This window comes from Schistocerca piceifrons, chromosome 8 (assembly GCF_021461385.2).
Source record: "Schistocerca piceifrons isolate TAMUIC-IGC-003096 chromosome 8, iqSchPice1.1, whole genome shotgun sequence".
Taxonomy (NCBI): domain Eukaryota; kingdom Metazoa; phylum Arthropoda; class Insecta; order Orthoptera; family Acrididae; genus Schistocerca; species Schistocerca piceifrons.
This window is the reverse complement of record NC_060145.1, coordinates 131,395,243-131,407,360: the sequence shown is the minus strand read 5'-3', so window position 1 is coordinate 131,407,360 and position 12,118 is coordinate 131,395,243. Positions and strand designations below refer to the sequence as shown.

At 38.0% G+C, this 12,118-nt stretch overlaps 1 protein-coding gene across 1 annotated transcript in view; it reads left to right on the top strand.

The window, feature by feature from the left end:
- The window catches only part of LOC124711944, a 52,895-nt gene extending 41,477 nt beyond the window's left edge, over positions 1-11,418 (top strand). Inside the window, exons 3-4 of the mRNA XM_047242211.1 lie at positions 10,765-10,867; positions 10,965-11,418. Coding sequence (XP_047098167.1) covers positions 10,765-10,867; positions 10,965-11,236 — 375 coding nt within the window. The 3' untranslated portion in view covers positions 11,237-11,418. The remainder of the gene's footprint in view (positions 1-10,764; positions 10,868-10,964) is intronic.
- Positions 11,419-12,118: the final 700 nt, after the last annotated feature.

Here is a 12,118-nt window from a genome sequence, read left to right as displayed (position 1 = left end):
TCGTGTGTTGACTGACAGAGACCACCGACAGTTGAAGAGTGTCGCAATGTGTAATAGGTAGACATCAATCCAGACCATCACACAGGAATTCCAAACTGCATCACAATCCAATGCACGAACTATGACAGTTAGACAGGACGTGAGAAAACTTGGATTTAATGGTCGAGCGACTGCTCGTAAGCCACACTTCACGCCGGTAAATGCCAAATAACGCCTCGATTGGCTATCCGATGGCGGTATGTGGGTGTGGCAAATGCCCGGTGAACGTCATCTGCCATCGTGTCTAGTGCCAAAAATAAAATTCGGAAGCGGTGGTGTTACGGTGTGGTCGTGTTTTTTTTTTTTTTTTTTTTTTTTTTTTTTTTTTTTTTTTTTTTTTAAATTGCTCTAAGCACTATGGGACTTAACATCTGAGGTGATCAGTCCCCTAGACTTAGAAGTACTTAAACCTAACTACCCCAAGGACATCACATACATACATGCCCGAGGCAGCATTCGAACCTGCGATCGTAGCAGCAGCGGCGTTCCGGACTGAAGCGCCTAGAACCGTGTTTTTCATGGAGGAGTCTTGCACTCCTTTTTGTTTTGCGTGGCACTATCACAGCGCAGGCCTACATTGATGTTTTAAGCACCTACTTGCTTCCCACTGTTGAAGAGAAATTCAGGGATGGCGACTGCATCTTTCAACACGATCGAGCACCCGTTCATAATGTACGGCCTGTGGTCGAGTGGTTACACAACAATAGCATTCCTGTAATGGACTGGCCTGCATGGAGTCCTGACCTGAATTCTACAGAACACCTTTGGGATGTTTCGGAACGCCGATTTCGTGCCAAGCCTCACCGACCGACATCGATACCTCTCCTCAGTGCAGCACTCCGTGAAGAAAGGGCTGCCATTCCCCAAGAAACTTTCCAACACCTGATTGAAAGTATGCCTGCGAGAGTGGAAGCTGTTATCAAGGCTAAGGGTGGGCCAACACTATATTGAATTCCAGCATTACCGGTGGAGGGCGCCACGAACTTGTCTTTTTCAGCCGGGTGTCCGGATACTTCTGATCACATAGTGTATTTGTAACAAGGAATGTTGTTGTTGTTGTGGTCTTCAGTCCTGAGACTGGTTTGGTGCAGCTCTCCATGCTACTCTATCCTGTGCAAGTTTTTTCATCTCCCAGTACCTACTGCAACCTACATCCTTCTGAATCTGCTTAGTGTATTCATCTCTTGGTCTCCCTCTACGATTTTTACCCTCCACGCTGCCCTCCAATACTAAATTGGTGATCCCTTGATGCCTCAGAACATGTCCTACCAACCGATCCCTTCTTCTGGTCAAGTTGTGCCACAAACTTCTCTTCTCCCCAATCCTATTCAATACTTCCTCATTAGTTATGTGATCTACCCATCTAATCTTCAGCATTCTTCTATAGCACCACATTTCGAAAGCTTCTATTCTCTTCTTGTCCAAACTATTTATCGTCCATGTTTCACTTCCATACATGGCTACACTCCATACAAATACTTTCAGAAATGACTTCCTGACACTTAAATCAATATTAGATGTTAACAAATTTCTCTTCTTCAGAAACGCTTTCCTTGCCATTGCCAGCCTACATTTTATATCCTCTCTACTTCGACCATCATCAGTTATTTTGCTTCCCAAATAGCAAAACTCCTTTACTACTTTAAGTGCCTCATTTCCTAATCTAATTCCCTCAGCATCACCCGACTTAATTAGACTACATTCCATTATCCTTGTTTTGCTTTTGTTGATGTTCATCTTATATCCTCCTTTCAAGACACTGTCCATTCCATTCAACTGCTCTTCCAAGTCCTTTGCTGTCTCTGACAGAATTACAAGGAATATGAAATTAAATTAAGGCTGTCGTAGTACGAAGCAATAAGTAGGAGAAAAACGACATTCAAAATATTTAGTGAACATCTGTCATCATGTCTCATATTGTGTAACTCATTCAAATATAAGTACATTACTGTTATAGATCAGTTAATCATCTGCTCCCATAGACAGGAGCACTTCGTCAAGGAATTAGGCGTTGTGGAGGATGGCAGCAACATGAAACGGAGAGTAGGCGACACGAAGTGTTTCGAATCGTGCCGACTTTTAACTATCAGTACTTGGCCAATGGCCAACTTTTCGCGCCTTTGCTATAGCTCGGCTGATGGGGGCTCATTAACGTACTAATTTACGTAGGTTACCAAATAAAAGTAAGATCGATGTATATGCCGCTTAGGTGCTGCCCCACCACGTCAGTACTGGCTGTTGAGCAAAAGACACGGACCATCACTGGCGTGGACGATACACGTATTAGCAATAAGTGTCATATTATTATTAAAAAGGTTCCTTAAACACATTTTAAGTTCCGTCTATAACACGCTACAGTTTGTAGTGCGGTTACTGCACATGACTAGACTGTCTTTGACAGATGGGGATCCGCTGCAAACTATTATCTGACTGTCTACAGTTTTAATTCTTATCTGACGTGGAAGTCGATTACACAAACTTATGTTGTTAATGTACTCACATAAAATAATGTATTCTGAGACATTAACTGCTACAGAGATTGTATAAGCATATGGAAGGCGCAAGTCTAGATTGTCCATATTATTTTGTCAATATACACGTCTTAGTTCTACCTAAGATGATATCAGTGTCATCAGTTCAGTATGACAACCGCTCATGTTAGGGTAACGTTATCACATTTTTCCATACAGGTCAGAGCTGGACTGTTATGTTTGCTTGGGATTGACATCTCAGATGTCTTGTGGGCATGGGGCTTGGTACACTGATAAATACATATCGCTGGCGTGGTACATTAATAAACACATACCGCTAGCTTGATACATTAATAAATACATACCACTGGCTTGGTACATTAATAAACACATAGCGCTGAATATGCATTTTTGTTGCCCAGAGTAACACATTGCACACAAAAAAAAAAGAAAGAAATTTTGTTCCTTGTGGTTGCTGGATCAACTCCCACACTCTACCCCATGGTTGTGGGGTATCCACGTCACAGCATATCAAATAGTGTTCAGATTTACAAAGTAGTTATTCTGATCATATTGCTATGCTAAAACGCATTCCACTCTTTGTCCTACACTTTCAACATTGCAGCAGTCAGCAATCGCGATAATCTAGTACATAAGAAACTATCAGCCTCGATTGCGGTAATGAAACCAACTTTTACCTAGGTTTCAGCCCAGATAATTAGCCTCCTCCAGAAGATATACCTGAATCCATAATTTGTCTAACAAGGCATGGTCTAGTACTCATGTACCGCATTTTTAAAATGTGACTACGCCTACTCAGGCTGTTTTAGTTTTATTTCTAGACCATGCCCTCGTAGACATATTATAGATTCAGGTATATCTTCTGTAGGAGGCTCAATTATTTGGGCTGAAACCTGGGTAAAGGTTGGTTTCATTACCGCAGTCGATGCTGATAGTTTCTTATGTATTAGTTTGTCCTACACATATACAAAGACAGACTGACGTGGAACCTAACCCAGCATCTTCCGGAGAATTAAAGTGAGAATGGCTGACATGTGGGAAGTACACACATTCCAGCTGATCAGGGCCGATAGTGGGTTATAAAACTATACTCTGTATGTCTATAGTTTTAATTATTTTGTGTCGAGATCGATTACACAAACTACCAAACAGCACTACTGATAGTTGTATTGTAGACTATATCTTGGCAGAATTCTATGGTGTTCATCTGAATGACTGGATCATTTTGCATAGTAGATGGTAATGTTGTGGAATGAATCATTTTACATTCAAATCGCAAGATAATTTGTCATACGGCTACATTCTGAAGACTTACGTTTTTTTACGAAAAGAAAAAAAATACAGATGTGAGTTAGTAATCCCTATCCACCACCTTTTACACGTTACGCTAATAGAATAGAAGGAGTTGTCAAGGACAAACTTTCTCAGTTTCTTACCAAATTTTACTTTGCCGTCTGTCAAACATCTTATATCACTGGCTAAGTGATCAAAAAGGGCTCGTAAAATTACTCTTTAAAAATCATTTTGTTTGGAATGGGAAACAACCGTCGCTCTTCATCGACACTGGGCATCGCGCGAAAGACACGATGAACAGTGTTTGTTTTGGATGACTCCAGTTACTCATTACAAGAACGAAATTCAAAATATCTGCCGAATCACCAGAGAAAATGCACCAGATGACTCATAGGAGAGACACGTTGTGTATGTAGTTCTGCAGATTGTCCTCTGGCGAGTAACAGTAGCTTATAAGTTGATCATGTGATCATGATGTGTCATTTCCGGTCATGACTCCAAAAACTGAGAATACATATTGACTCTAAGGGTAAAAAAAAAAATCACTTAACATGATTAGTTGGTTTATGTTGTTTTCGATTTGTGTTTGACGCTGCTCTAACTTAACAACTGACAACATTATACCTGTAAGTACGTCAAAGCCCCATCGCGATTAATCTTATGTACAATTATTTATCGCTCACACACCATGTCTCAGGAAATGATTAGGATTTTGGTGTTGTGTTATATAAAAAAATTGGGTAACGATTTTTGCTAGTCTGCCTGAGACCATTACCAGGTTGGATTAGTAGACGCAGTATATAATTAGCATGAAAGCTACCTTAAACATATGTTCCGTAAAAAATTAGCCAGCAGAGTTTCACAAGAACTTTGAAGCCAGTCCATGGTTAAAATTGTGTATGCCCGAACAACTATCAGACAGAAACGCTCGCTAATTCTGCTGACGTCACAAATTTTTTGATACTGTTTTAATCACTCTTCGCTGCTGCGCACGTGCGTACACACACCGCTTGGGTTTCCCTACGGCACTGTGGACGTCTGTTTGAGTCCTTTGCCGCCAACTTCTCATTGCTGCGGATGAGTTACTTCCATATCTTGAAGAATAAAAAAGTTTCGAATATTTATTATACAACATATGTGGCTCGTTGCTTGTTATCATTTGTACAAAACCTTGTTTCAGTATCCTGAATCGCTGATAAGAAATGGCGATTGTTATGACCACATGCCTCGCAATACAACAAGGATGTGAATGGGTGTATTAGACACGACAGTCTGTCTGGTGTAAAACCCAGTAGCTCGAGAACGACATGAGGTATCATTCTGCTCTTAATTTTAAATGAAGTTTCCATATCTTCTCTACATTTCATTCACCGCAATGTATGAGCTAAAATCAACCATACAAATAATAATTCATGCAGTGCATTTCTACCTTCGCAAACTGTTTAAAATTACATGCAATGTTTTACTTAATTTGATGGTGTGCGGTAAGTATGACAGATAACGAAAAGAAATTCAGTTTTTTATCGAGTCAAGATATCAAACTGTAAGATGTGCAAAAATAAAAATTTTTCACGCAATAGTTTTCGAAAAATCGGATGATAAGTGTTTCGTATTAGCCGGACGCCGTCTTCCAGGAGAGGCACCAGAATTTCACGAGCAGTACAGTCATAACAAAGGCCGCCCTCAGCACTGAATGCAGAGAGCACATTTGCACCAGCGAAAAGGTTAATGCCGGCTCGAACTCTAGGTTGCTGTATGCTTATAAGTTGATCGCGTGATCATGACATCTCTCCCTAAATTCTTAGAACACACACACTCTGCGAAACACCATATACTTCCTGGTTGAGGACATTTAGTGTCGCTCGCAAAAATACATCAGAATGTTTTTGCTGAAGAAATTTGGAGCCGCACCAAGGTTTACATACGAATATCTTCAAACGACTATCGGACTGAGTCGTGGAACAGACAGATATACATATATTGCAGATTCTTCTTGTTTTTAATCTCTCTGTTAATACAGGGTGGACGGGAAGTAATTAGGCATAGAAATTGACATATAACTTTTATCCTCGCAGAGCTATGTATTTGAAATTAATACAGTATGTACACTGTTATATGAAGGGCTTATTTCAATAGTGGTACAAGTCCATTACCTCCACTTTTCTGCCTATAATACTTCTGAAATTAATGATCCAAACAAACAGAAAGAAAGGTTCATCTCTAGCAAGAAGCCATATGCTTGAATATTTCTGGTATCTCAACTGCAGATTTTTCAGCGCTCATTTAACTTTAGGACTCTGTATCTCAAAATGAACATAAATGGACTTGTACCACTATTGAAATAAGCCCTTCATATGGGAATATGACTGCAGACGTTAAAAGTCCATTAAATTTCGATGTAAGAACCTGTTCGTCGACCAGTCTCGAAAAACGATCTGGAATGAAATGCAGGTTTCTGGAGGAAGTTGTGTTGGATGTTGATAAGAACTTCCCGAATCCGTGCTTCCAATTCGTTCACTGTGCGAGCTTTCGTCTGGTACATCTCCTCTTTTGCTCAGCCCCATAAAAAAGGTCATAGCGTTTCCGATCTGGGCATCTTTCAGGCCATTCATGAGGTCCATGTCTCTGTAGCCAATGTCCTGGAATCTTCACAATCAACCGGTTCCACACGACGTTTGGATTATGAAGCGGTGCACCGTCTTGCATGAAGATAATTTCGTCGACATTTTCGCCAAACTTAATCCTGAAGCATTTGAAGGTAGCGATCACTGTTTATTGAGTCACGGAGAAGATGTGCGCCGATGATATTTGTAGCCGTTATTTCACACCACATGGTCACGTTTGGATGAGAATGCATCTTCTTCACCGTAACTCCGGGCTCTTGTGCCGCCCAGTAATTGCAGTTGTGCCGATTAACGAAACCTTCCACATGGAATACGGCCTCATGATTTGAGGATGTTGTAAAACATTTGAGGGCGACCTTCGTGCCAGCCATCTGGTGTCAGGTGCTGCATGTAATGGGATTTCCATGCTCGGAAGTTTAAAGAATCATTTCTCAAAATTTGAAAATGATATCCTTTTAGAGTTGGTCGGCTGTAAAGCGAAAATTTTATATTGCCAAAAGAAGATAGGTGTAGTGTTCAGAAGATTCTGGACTTGTCGATGGCTGGAACAGAGGCTAAAGCTGTACAAAGATCTGACGTCTATACTAGCGCAAGCTACTCGTTCACTCAGTTGAATCTTCATCCCATTTCCGGTATTAAATTAGTTGAATCTTCATCCCATTTTCGGGTTTAAATTTAATATAGTTAAAGTATAGTGACCAATAAAATTTTGCACATGAATAATACTCGTATATGTGATATTGACTACCACAACTCTGAAGAAACGTGCTTCATCATATAATTTCTGGATCGAGATTAGTTTCGTAATTTATTTAGAATGGAAGACTTTTTTTCGAAGCTCCTTATCATCACTGAAAAAGATATTTACTAACAAGATAAAAACGTGAGGTGGTTCTTAAACTTAAGAGATTCGGATATACATTTTAAACAAAGTGTCATAACAAAAACTTCTAATCTGTAAATTGTTTATTTGCTAACATAGATTCACAGCTACGTTAAGATTTCTGTGCACTGGCGTAACATTCCTGAGAATGGCCTTTGCAACAAGAATTGTAGCAAATACATTACTTATTATAAATAATATCGACTATTGCGTGTAATGCTTCTATTAAATAAAGAAGAAAGACTCAAAATCTTTTAGAAAGCAGAAGGTGAAACAAAAATGAAAGAAGATGGATGCAAACCTGCTGGTTCTCTCTTCCCAGCACTCGACGCTTTCAGTTACAGTATGGTTTCAACAAACCAGTTACATCTGCATTTTGTTACACATTGTGTAAAGACCGTATCTTCAAATGTCGCTGTTCGAAATTAACTATGACAAACTGTATCAAAACTATATTAGATGCACCATTTGCATATGCCCGTAATGTCATTGGTGAGATGGGGTTATTACGATAAGCAGGAAATTCTAAGCTCTTGTTGATTTGGTCTAATAATCACCACATTGTTTCTCCTGAACAACAAAATCTTTATTTCCTATTAAAAACAGTCTTGATCACGATTTGTTTCTCAAGGTGACTGGTTTCCACCACTACTGTGGTCATCTTCAGACCATTGAGTAAGAACCTCTTTCTGTTGGAGAATCACTATTCTCAAACAGAAAGAGGTTCCTACTCAATGGTCTGAAGATGACCACACTAGTGATTCTCCAACAGAAAGAGGTTCCTACTCAATGGTCTGAAGATGACCACAGTAGTGGTCGAAACTGGTCACCTTGAGAAATAAATCGTGATCAAGATTGTTTTTAATAGTAAATATTTATAAGACATTGATCACTGCTGTTCCCATAATGCATTCAAAAGTAACAAAATCTTTATTCAAATGTCCTGTCCCCATTATCTTCAAAATGATTTCCCCTTTTCACAAGTCCACCAATATAGTTTCTGCGACAACTTATATGATCAAGAATAAATTTTTCAACTTCAGTGCCATCTAAAACATCAAAACGCATCGCCAGCTTGGTGCAGTATGGGTTTTCTTTATTCTGACCATGATCAGTTGAAGATAAACGATCCTCCGACCTCAGTCACTTATAATTGTGATCAGCTCCCTCGTGTAATTTTAACTGTGGCAGGTGCAGTCGAATTTTGCGTTGACCAGGATTAAATGTTGACTTAACCATGATTAACTTTTGATCGACATTGGTGCAGTCAGGTCTAAGAGTGTTTAATGGCTTCTGCTAGCTATCGAAGTTTAAAGAGAAAATTTTTTATACTTCAAGTACTGTCTTCCTCTATCGAATTACTTAATACATACATATAAAAATAAACATAAAAATGTGCCATTGTCGAAAAGAGCATTTGTGAAATAACAGAAATCAACTAATTTAAAAACTATGCAAATTGTAAATGTTTGTTTCTTTCTCGTTCTTCTTTATATGAAGACAAGCTTCTTAAGATTACAGAGTAATAATAAATTCGGATGGGAAGAGCATACTACAGAACTACTGAATTCCCAAATCTGAATGTTGTTATGTTGTCAGACATTCAGAGTATAAAACTAGAACATATATCATAGTTCAAAGATTTTTATCTTGTGATATTGCGCTGTATCCTATTTTGGGACAACATCTCAAGTTAAACTACCACTGTGTGGATTCAAAAGCGTGTAATATAGATAACATATGGAGTGAATTAAGAAGTCCGACAGAAGACTATCCAATGGCTTGTAGTAATTGATAAGTTTTAGTTATTTCGCTCATTTATCCTATGGATTATGTTGAATATGATAATTATTTGATCTCGTAATTTGTAATACATTGCACTAGAAAATAAAAATTAGTTACTGAAGGTGCCTGTGGGCAAATTATTTGTTATATACCGACAATAAGTCAGTCATGATGGATGCAAAGCATGCGTCTTGATGCTGAATAAAATATAGACTTTCTACATATGGACTTGAAGTAATTTACTGTTGTTCAGAATGGCATCTCGTATTCAGCAACACACATTTTCTGTAACTTACTAGAAGTTGTAAAAGTTTATCCACTAATAAAGTACAGATTACAAGGAGTGTGGAATATTTGTGGGTGACAAACTGATAAGGAAATAAATCAGTGGATTTTTAAAATAACTAAGTAACACATACATTATTAATATTAGGGATAATCTGAGTTCATTATATTTGATTTTTATACATCATAAGCACAGTAATCTGATACTGAAGTATTTTAATTCTTCTGTGAAATATGTATTCTATATTTCGTTATTCTTAATGTTCCTCATTCAGGAGGTCTCATCATTTTGGATTTATGTGATTAAAAAAGTATCTACTCTTCATTACTGTTCTTGCAATTACAGATTTTTTGAAAATACAAGCATCATATAAATTAATCAAAGAAGAGATAATGAACATTTAGAACCTGAGGGTTCTCAATTTAGAGAACAAAACAACACCAAAAATTTTTCCAGTATTAATTTTGATTTCTTATATTAAAGCAGCTTCCTATTTATCAATTGCAATCCATTAACTGTTCAGCCGTATCAGTTCCCCACAGGCTGACTTCGGAATTTTTTCATGCAAAATATATATAATGTAATGTCTTGCATTAAGCCTCATAAAACCCAAGAACCTTCAAATTCATTGTGCTGTTATGTTTGCCACTATTATGGATCAGTTCCTCAATATAAACGAATTAAAAGTATTAATAATGATCCTTGAAGTTTTTCTGGTGTAAGAAGTATTTCAAGCTTTGAGGATCAACTCGATGATGCCTACATCTAGCCATATATTTCAGTTGACCATCTGAAGATGGGTGAATGGTTGTCAAACCATAATGGTGTGATGAATTATCTACATAATACACCTCCAATCCAAAAACTTCAAATAAAATTAGTACCATCTAATTGTGATAGTTCAATGCAAAACTTCATCAAAAGCTTTCATCGAAGATAGGCTTTGTGCTGTACTGCCTGTATATTACACCAGAGATGTGCCTAACTAGATGCAGAGATTGTGCTCAGGATGGCTAGAAGTCAAAATACGTAGGAATAACACATAGCAGTCTCCAAGAGCATTCTTATAAATATTTGGGAACAGTCATGTCTGTGCGAGTGCTACACTGTTAATTATTTGTTTATGAAGGGATTTCCTCTTTGTCACATAGAAAAATTGACTGCTGCTACATGCATGTGGTCCAAGTTCCCAACTGTATTTGTAGGAAGATGTCGATGTGTAGTAACATCTTTTCCATTGGTGGATGAGTAACTATTTTACACACTTCCAGAATTCTGAACTGCTTTTGTGATGTCCACTGTGTGGAACCTGCAACAGGCAGTGAATTTAATTTATGATGAACTGGTCTGTGCTTGTTTCAGGAATTTATAACTGAGCAAAGTGTTGAAAGTGTCCAAGAAACCGTTAGCGAAGAAGATGTCATTGAGGAAGGAAACACTGTGTTTATAGGAAATGAGAACAGAGGTAAGATGTTTTAATTGGGTTATGTTTTGAGTGAAAGAGACTACTACAGTAAGAAAACTGATAAGGCTGACAATATATTTCGTTTTTCTCTAAACAGATCATTGGTACACATCACGAGTTAGCACTTCTGACTATGTACCACAAGCGAAGAAAAGAAAATATGAAACAGAGGAATGCAAAGAGAGAAACGATGCTGCTTATACCACACAGTATGAAAGGTATGTTGGTGAGGCAGACGAATGCGACCTGTATGGCCAACTGATTGCAACAAAGTTAAAAAAGATGGACGAAAGGAGTAGAGATATTGCAATGAACAGAATCGACAATCTTCTCTTTGAAATGAAGATGAAGTTAAATGATCAATCTTAATAGTGACACAGAGCTGCATTCATCCAAAGATCAGATTTCCCACTACATCTGTCCACTCACGTCAGGGAAGTTCATCTCCACTATGTTATGCAGTATTATTTTCAACTTACGAAATAGAAGATTTACTACTATAGGTCATTAAATTATGCAACCGCCCCCGCCCCCCCTCTATCTGAACTTCTGATTCCTAGTGACCTTTAGGTGACTGGTGACTACTTTCTATCAGAAAATTTCAGAGGATGGATAAAGTGTGAAATCGATCATGCATAAAATATGAGTTTTTAATGAAACTAAGTGAAAAATTCGTTTAGTAATGCATTATGTTATCTTTTTTGAAAGTGTATTTTGAAAATGTAACAGCTACTAGAAATCTCAAATTGCATATCCTTTCGCCATATTGGCTAAAATGATGATTCTAATGCACTTACATTTTGCACACTGCTTTTAGTTCCTGAATTTCATAAATTATATGAAAAATAGTTGTTTTATAGATGAAAAAGACTGAAAATGTTGTTATATGTATGTTGGTTATTATCTGTACATTGATATAGACTGTAATGTATTAAAGTTGCAATAAAATGATCTCAAACTTTTTATCACATGTCATTTAAAGATATAGATTGTTATCATGTTAGGACATTTAGTTGTAGCTTTATATACATGCACCAGTGGCCTTACCACAGTGGTAACATCAGTTCCTATCAGATCACTGAAGTTTAATGCTGTCAGGCTTGGCTAGCACTTGGATGGGTCTGCTGAATGCTGCTGGGAAGTGGGGTCACCCAGCCCTTGTGAGGCCAATTGAGGAGCTACTTGATTGAGAAGTAACAACATTGGACACGAAAACTGACAATGTCTGTGAGAGAGCAGTGTGGTGAACAC